This window comes from Anastrepha ludens, chromosome 5 (assembly GCF_028408465.1).
Source record: "Anastrepha ludens isolate Willacy chromosome 5, idAnaLude1.1, whole genome shotgun sequence".
Taxonomy (NCBI): Eukaryota; Metazoa; Arthropoda; class Insecta; order Diptera; family Tephritidae; genus Anastrepha; species Anastrepha ludens.
In genome coordinates, this window is record NC_071501.1 from 72,572,167 (window position 1) to 72,581,253 (window position 9,087).

Consider the following 9,087-nt stretch of genomic DNA (forward strand, 5'->3'; position numbering starts at 1 on the left):
TGCTTAAAATCCGTTAAAATTCAATACCATTTTTGAGTTGATTTTTTATAAAAATTGTAAAAATTTTTGTAGAAAATTGCTTATTTAGTGCAACAATTTTTAAAACATGAATTAGTTCAAAAATTTTTAAAACATGAATTAGCTTACAAATAAGTAGGTTTTTTTATCATAGTTACGTAAATTTAGACTTACCAACATTTTTAAGATAAAAAATGTTCATTGTAATAACTTTGAATTCCTCTATAAGCTAAAAATCAAAGAGCAGCTTTAGAGTCTTAGGTCTATAGTATAATTTATTACATTCAAAATGCCAAGTCTTCAAACCGTCATCTAAATTTTTAGCACATAAAACCTGCAGCAGAAAACACCACTCTGCAGCTAAAAGCTGCTACTCATCTTATTCCAAATCTTTTCTAAACATTTAACTAAAAAATAAGAATCATAAATTAGCCTGGTATCTATATAGGCTAATCCCGTTACTTAAATAATATCAACATCCTGTGATCCCAGTATAGGCATCTCTAGTACGCACAGTGCGTATAAACGCCCTGGGTGTGGTGCTGGTTACGTCAATTTGTCTGCCAAACAGATGTGGGTGAATTTTAAAAATAAAACTTAAAGTAAGAATGCATAAATAAATAAATAAATAAATAAATAAATAAATAAATAAGGAATGAGGAATGAGGAATCACAACAAAAGCCGCTGAAAAGAACAAAAACAAATCGTGCAAGCATAGCAACACCTTCCAATTTTCAAGTAAAAGAAAGCGAAAACTGAAACAAAAACTAGGGGATGCAATAAATTTACGCGCTCATCATTAATGTCAGCTAAAAATGTTAAGCGAAATTTTTTTACATTTTATTTATTTTTTTACCTTATTTAACTTTTCTTAATCTCTTTCTTTTTTACTTTTTTTCTTTTTAATCTTTGATCACAGAAATTCTTAAACCGCCTTTACTTTCTTTCCAATTTCTCATCCATTTGTAATAATTTTTCACATGTTTCCTATGTGTATGTAATTTTATTTACATCTGCAAAAGGCATAAGTTGCATTTAAAGCAAAAGCTCCTACCAACATACCTATCGTGTATAAAATATTCTATATATGCGTGTGGAGAGAAAAACTGTGTTTGGTTTGTTTGTATGTGCCCTTAAAGTCAACAAAACGCAGACCAATAAAACATATTTCGAAACTACTGCTCTTCCTGGCGTCTCAACCAAACACAACAATAAAGTCAAATCTTACTTATTACAGACCAAACAAATACTAGCGGCCGAGAGCTACCGCATAACCGGCATTTTTCACGATCGCTCTGGAACTCTCTTTAGTGTCTCGCTCTCTCGTTGCCACGGCACTCATACTCTTCTCGTTTACTTCTTTGTTTATGTGTTTTTCTTCATTCGTTACGTTGCCTAAATATTTTTGGTTTTTTTTTGCAATCAACAGCAGCAAAAATCGGAGGCAAGCACATACAGATATGTGATTTTAATCTCAATGAGATTTTAAAAAGAAAATAAGTTTCCAAAAAGAGACAGAAAAATTGCTTAATGAGATCATGACAGCAAAACAGCCGATTTCCGCTTTGAGGTTTTCTTTTTGGCAGAAGCCATCTGGGAAAAGCGCCCATTAATTTATGTGAGCAATCAACTGGCAGCATCTCCCCAGCTACAAGTCCTCTTGAAGGCGTCGAAACTTATATGTACATTTTCTTTCTATGCTCTTTGTTCGCTACACTGCCATTTTCGAAAACGTTTTCGAATTCGCTAGCAATTTTCTTCTGGGCTGCTATGTATATTTGTCCGTATGTATGTACATCGGGCACTGCTGCCTTAGCCAAACAATATTTTGGTCCGTTCATTTGGAGAATTCTCATTTACTAGCGCGGTCGCATTTCTTCCACGGAAACCTTTGACGCATTTTTAATCCCAAATACTTAACAAAGACATACATTTTTTCTCAAGTGTTCGATTGCCGCAACCGATTGAAAATAACGCGCACATTTTTTTCAAAAAGAAAAAAAAACGCAAATCTAAGAATTTTAAACACTTTTAAATTTTCCCAGGGGGGAAACAACCAAAGCATAATTATTATCTACGTCTTACTACGTACAATAACTGAAACGCAATAGCCGAGGGGTTGACCGCGTGGTTTTTGCACAAAAAAATTTGGCGTGCCTCAACGACGGAACTTAAATCTTATTTTCGCTCATTCGATCTAATTTTCGCTCATTCTCTCTCTTCCTCTCTATTTCGCAGATTAAACGACACCTTACGCGAGAAGGATCGCCAGGTTGGCAAGGATCTGGAAGAGATCGAAAAAGTCTTCCATCGCATTTCAGAGCTGCAAGATAAATTTAACGCGCTATTTGAGCAGATACAAGAAGTACACGCTTTTGACGAGAATATCGCCGCTATTGAAAAGTCCCTAAACGATTTGCAGCAACAAGTTGACAAAGCGGTTGAGGAGAGCCAACAATTGATCGCCAACACCAAGGAGAGCTACTTGAAGAAACAGAATCTGGTACCCAGTGATATACAACAGGAGTTTACCGCGTTAGAATTGCTCTCAGAGCGAGTACAAGGCGCCATGGAAACGAAACAAAAGGACTTCAAACGTGCCAAGACTGTACGCACCGAATACCTGAGCGGCGTGGATGAGATCCAAAGATGGCTGCGACAGGCGGAAGTGCAAGTGCAAGATCGTACACTCGCACCCACACAGATGAAAGAACTACTGCATCGCATCAATCAAGAAATTGCCGGCATTTATGAGCGCTTCACAATGGTTAAAACAAATGGACAACTGATTATCGATAATTGTCGCAATAGTAATGAGAAACTACTCGTACAATCGACGATCGATCAGTTGGCACAAGAATTGGGACAAGTACGCTCGTGGTTGGATGAGAAGAAACAACAAGTCGGTGATAGTTTGGATGCATGGACAAGATTTATGAATTTATACCAAATTGTGATGGCGTGGGTCGCCGAGAAACGCATCTTCCTCGATCAGACAATCGAACTGCGCACACTACCCGAGGCACGAAACAAACTCAATGACTATGCGGCGGCTGTGAAGAGTATCAAACCAATCGTGAAGCATTTGAGCGAAATGGATAAGGAACTGGAACACATTGGACAAGTGACGACTGTGGGCGATCTCAAGGACAAATTGCAAGAGGCTGAGGATGCGAAGGTTTCCGTGGAAGCGGTACTACTGGAAAGGGTAGGTGAAACAGTGGGAGGAAAGGTGAAATTGGTAACATTGAGAGTGTTCAATAGAAAGGTGGCTTTAAATATTGAACAAAATATGATTTGATGGGGTGTAAGTAGGCTTGATGTGCTGGAAAGGTTATAAATTAGAGAAGAACGCATAAACTGGGTTTGAGTTATAAGCTCGTGGATGACGGAAACTCATTTCGGGATGACAGCAAGCGATAAGGAAAAATTTCACCTCCGCGAATTGTAAATTTTTAGTGTTTTTCTTGCATTCAAATCCAACGATTTCGAGAGTCTTAATTGAACTCTTTAATAGGTGCATCAACTTTGCCAAATCTTTTTAGGGTAATTCGAAAACACTTTGTCTTATTAATATTTCGAATTTTCAATACACAGAATTCCCTATTACAAGAAGCCTGTGAAGAATGGGATCAATGCGAACGCAAAATCAAGGACATACGCAACTGGATAGACAAAACGAAGCAATCATTGGACTCGCCGCAACATAAGAAGAAACCGCTGCGTGATCAATTGGGCTATTGCGAGAAAACACTAGCAGACATTAATGTACAGAAAACCAAACTGCGCCTATCCATCGAGAAATTGGAGGTGAGTGAGGTGCCCACGCCACCTTGACATAGTTAACATTATAGTTGTAAAAGTTTACAACAAATAAGAAATTATTGTTGATTAAAAGCAAATTAAATAATGCGTGCGTTTTTGCCGATCTCTCTCTTTCTCTTTCTCTCCCGCTTCGCTTTTCTCTTTTACCCTTCTGTGTCTGCAGGTGCACTTCCGCAATGGTATGGGTGGCGATCCGCGCCTAAGCGAAAATGTCGATGAGCTGTTGAAGGTCTTGGACGGACTGGCGGAATTGGTACGCACCAAAACCACTAGTCTGGAAGAGACTCTGAGCCAGATCGACATCTATCAGCAACAGATGCAAACGTTGCGTCAGAAGATCATACAAGAGGAGCAACAATTGCGGCTCGTGATGGCGCCCACGTATCTGCCACACGATCGTGAGCGTGCATTAGCAGAGCAACAGGTATGTAAACGGAACAGGCAGGTGTTGTTTTTATATTATTTATGATAATTATCAACTATTTAGTTTACGTAGTAGAATATATGTATATATAAATAGCATATAATAAAAGTGATTACTAGCTGTGAGGCAGTGAGTTGTTAAGCTGTTTTTAGGACACACTTAGTTGTTGTCTGACAGTTGGCAGATTATATGTTTAGGATCTGAAAAGTATTTGAAAAAAAATGGAAGGTTTTTGCGGCCCCCTCTTTTTAGGGTATTTCCTGTGCTTTTTCTCTCTTTCTCACATTCTGCTAAGTTTTTGAGACCCTCGAATAAAAGCACAGTTCTTTCATTGACATCGAAATCATTATCGCAAAACATTTGGTGCTGTTTATTTTCAATAACACAAACGGTTCCCAGAGCGACCGACTGTTGTTAGCAAATGTTAACGAATTGTAATTTGACTAACACACGCACCCTACCTGGAAATCCCTCCCCATAAGTAACTTCTAGCAGCATTGTAAATTATTATTATTTATTTTTTAATTTTTTTTTTTTTGGTATTAGTAAGATGACGCAGTTTTTTTAACTTATTTTATTTATTTATTTTTAACAAACTTGATGGGTACCAAATTTCATGATTTTTTTCGCTAAGGAAGTTGCACGGTGGCTGCGAAGTTTTTGAAATTGGCAATTAAAAATACTTTTTTTTTTTTGGTATACAAATACCTTATTTTGAGTTTGTATTGTTTTTTCTTTAACTATGTTTTTTTGTTTGTATTTTTTCTTCAAATTGTTCTTTTTATTTTTTAATTTTTTTACGAATTTTTGGTTTACATTCTCAAATTATCTCTTTATTTTCTACATTGATTGCACACAAATCATACGCAGATTGCATCTGCACGCCATCCTACCCACCTTTTCCTGTGTGTATAATTTATGTATTTTTTCATGGTTTTTGGTTGAGTGTATTTGTTGCCATGCCACTATTCATTTGTATTTTAACACCGTGCAGCATCATCATTTTGTCTATATGCCATCATGCCCATCAATTCATAACTCATTTTAAGTGAGCGCAAAGTTACAGAAAATTGTGAAGAGATTTTCGTTAAAGTTTTAACTATGCGCTATTGAAGCATTCAGGCTCGTTTGAGTGTCTTTAAAGAGTAAAATGAGCAAAAACAAAAAACGCATTTTGCAGACTTTATATGGCAGAAGATTTTGCAAGGTTTGAAGTTCAAAGTTTAAAAATGAGCATTCCTTTTTGGCACTTAAGTTGGCTTTTGCGCTACGGCTTTCAAACTGCTAGAACTCCTACTAAGAAATCGACCTGAATAAAGATTAAAAAAATATTATGTTTACTAAAGCGCCTCTCACGCCCACTCTATAGCGCATATCAAAAACAAAGTTCAGTTAAAAGACGCGTAAGTAAACTCTCGTACGGATGTGTGAGCTCACCTAAACCATTTTCTGTAGCTTTGTCGTTACAATCGACACAAAATCATGCATACGAAAGAGTTTGAGAAAAATGTGCGCATAAGAAATTTTTCTAAATTATAATAAAAAACAGCGGCTTAGAAATTGTTTAGTTAGAATTGGCTCCAAAATTTGCATTTTTTCTACTTCGTGATGCAACCGAATTTTTAATTTTTATTTTTTAAATTTGAACGTCAACCACGTGAACTTGTTAAAACACATCAATTGTATGCAGCCAACACGTGGCACAAATATATTACGTACAAATCTACAAAGATATACATTTTTTGGTAAAAATTCTGTAGCTGAGCAGCAAATGTATATTTTTAAAGAAATTTCAGTGAAAATTTAGTGCTAAGCGTATGGAAATGCCTATGCGGCTGCCGTCATAGCGCGTATTTTTAGCTTTTTCTCTCGCAGTAACACAGAAATTGTGCATATGTGTGTATGTGTTCACCTTGAAGACTCGCGTATTAAATATAAATAATTACGCACGCACTGGTTGTGTGTGAAATTTCAAAATTTCATAATTTATAATTTTTTTTTTTTGGTTTTGGGATGACCGAATATGAGAAATGATTCACGTAGTGACTTCTGAAGAGAAAAAAAAAATATTATTTAAAAAACGTGAAAAGAATTGAAATTAGTTTTAGATTTATTTGCACATACATATGTAGAAAAAATATATTTTTCAACAGGAAAGCGGCAAAAATTTCAATAATTTCGCTTACAAATTCACTTTTGAAAATCGTGCTTTTTTGGATTGAAATTTTTTTTTTTTTGAAAATTTCAGTTATGACGCACTTTCGTACTTAAACATATGCTTAGTAGACGCCATTAAGCACTTAAGCCACTGCTGCTCATGCACGTAGGCTGGCTCATGTGTGTGTATATTTTTGCGCGAGAGCACCAAAAGCCGCCTAAAGCGGCTGCTGCATTGTTGCACAGTTGCATTGGCATTATCCGCACTGAATTAGTTTACACGCTCATTCCCATCATTCATTCACTCTGTCATTCATACATCATTTCATTACTCACATGTCCCGCCTTTGAATTTGAACACCAAAAGCGGTTGAGTAGCATTTAACTTGTTAAACGAAAACAAAAAAAATTAATAACATTTCTTTTCGTACTTCGTATTATAAATAAACGGTAGTAGTTCCTTACAGCTTGATTTTTCTAATTAAAAATAATTTGAAATTAATTCATTTTTATTGCATACTTGCAACTTGGGTTGTCGTACTCATATCTCATCTGCACTTATTGGGTATGGTTGAAAAAAGCTCTCTTTCTCTCTCTCTCTCGCACACACCCATAATTTAATTTACTTTACTTTCCTCTCTTTATGCTTCATGGTTTCCTTTAATTATTAAATATTTATTCTTATTATTATGAAAACAAAAAATGGTTAGTTTATAATTTTCAACATTATTTGACATTTTGTATTTCTTTTTTTCTTTTATTTACATTCTCATTTTATAACAAAAACAAAACCCAAAATAAAACAAAACAAAAATATGTTATATTGGGAACGTATACATATCTAAAACGTACATGAAAACATATAACTAAAAACAACAACAACAAAACGAAAAAAACATGTAAAACAAATGGTGTTGTTGCTTATTGAAATTTACTACGAAATAAACGGTAAAATGCGACGGTAATGGTATTGAAAAAAAAAACAATAATTCACTAACCAACTCACTTCTCACATACACACACACAAATTGCTACTAATTTAAATGATTAAAAATTGCTAAAACTTGTTTGAAAAAACGCTAAAAAACTGCCAAATATTAAAAAAAAAAATATTTGCAATCTAACAACTAATTAATTTTTTTTAACTAACGCTACCCTTACCGGCTTTGTCTAACTCACTGATGTCCTCTCCGCCCTACTCTGTCGTGCTTTCGCTACCTCATACTCATGAAAAATAAAAATATATATAAATAAAAAAATGTTAATATCTCACCCGCTATCTGCTTATTGCTTATATTTCACTCCATTGCGTTGCAAAAAATGTTCAAATATTAATAAATGCCTCTTGTTTAAAAAAATTGCCTTCTTCTTCCTCTGGTAAATGGGTAACTCTGTCTCGCTCTCTTACTGCGTGATAAACGCAACCGAAATATATTTATGAACTCATCCAACATGTATTTAAATGAAAAAAAAAAATATTTATATATATAAAATATTTATTTTACCATCTCCATGTCTATCAACCGCCACCTCGTCCTTATCCGCATATGCCTGTGTCACTGTGTGCCCATGTGTGTATGTATTTAGGCATGTCGGGAGCGTGTTAAGAATCTTCATTCAAAAATAACTGCACGCAATGAGCGCATCAAATTGTTGATCCATCGCGGCACACCGGACGATGCAATGCTAGATATATAGTTTTAGGCGCATAAACCAAATTTCAACCACACACACATTTATAAACAGCAGAAAAAACAAAAACAAAAACGATTACATTAAATACCATACATTACTACATTTTTACTATAAATATTTATAATTTTAATAATGTATAGGCAAACATTAATTATTTTAAATTTAATTTAAATTTTCGTACCTAATTATTAAAAAACAAAAAGAATAGAAAAAAATGTGTGCGCAGCGTAAAACTTCAATACCAATGAACACATTACGTACTTACAAATACAAACAATTTAGCTAAGTAGCAGCCACCGCCAATGAAGCTACGAAATGCGTCAAATTGCGCGCGTTCTGCAGGTACTTTTTCTGCTGTCGCGCCGTTCACAGACTCCCAATGTTGGCTGCGTATGGCAGTGGAGAAAAAGTGCCAGGAATATACTTGCCACTTGACGCAGCGTAAGAAAAACTTAACTTTTTTATTGTTGTCCACGTATCCGAACCGTTATTGTAAACAGCCATTATTTATAAATACAACTTAAAGAATAACCGAAAGCAAAAAAACAAAATGAAAAAAAGAAAAAAAGAAAAAATACAAACATAAATATTAAAAACCCTGACATGACCCCAAAACAGTAGCGATTTTAAAATAAAATATAATATAAAAATTTTTAAAAAAACTTTTGCGTAGTTATTTCAAAACCCTTCAGTGCATAGTGGCAGCATCTCTATAAGTCGAAACTTTTGTAGCAGCATTAGGCTTTTAGTAGGCTTAGCTGGAAATGCTAGAATTTGCTCAGTACCTTTCCATAGCTCAGTTAGTTCAGCTTTTATGTACTATATATAGATTATTTTGTCGATTGAGGGCTCGTGAAATATTTTTCTTCAATTACATACATACATACTATAATTTTTGTTTGCGAAACAAAACCTCTAACATATTTGGCAAATCTCGCCCTTTATTTTTTATTAAAAACAATGCTAG

At 34.9% G+C, this 9,087-nt stretch overlaps 1 protein-coding gene across 15 annotated transcripts in view; it reads left to right on the forward strand.

The window, feature by feature from the left end:
• The window catches only part of LOC128865064 (muscle-specific protein 300 kDa), a 286,723-nt gene that overhangs the window by 196,928 nt on the left and 80,708 nt on the right, over positions 1-9,087 (forward strand). For 14 of the 15 annotated variants that reach the window (XM_054104992.1, XM_054104990.1, XM_054104996.1 and 11 more), the window contains 3 exons: positions 2,258-3,227; positions 3,617-3,829; positions 4,008-4,268. In XM_054104992.1, coding sequence (XP_053960967.1) covers positions 2,258-3,227; positions 3,617-3,829; positions 4,008-4,268 — 1,444 coding nt within the window. Of the gene's footprint in view, positions 1-2,257; positions 3,228-3,616; positions 3,830-4,007; positions 4,269-8,012; positions 9,082-9,087 lie in introns of those variants that run through there. The other variant, XM_054104998.1, reaches the window with a different exon arrangement.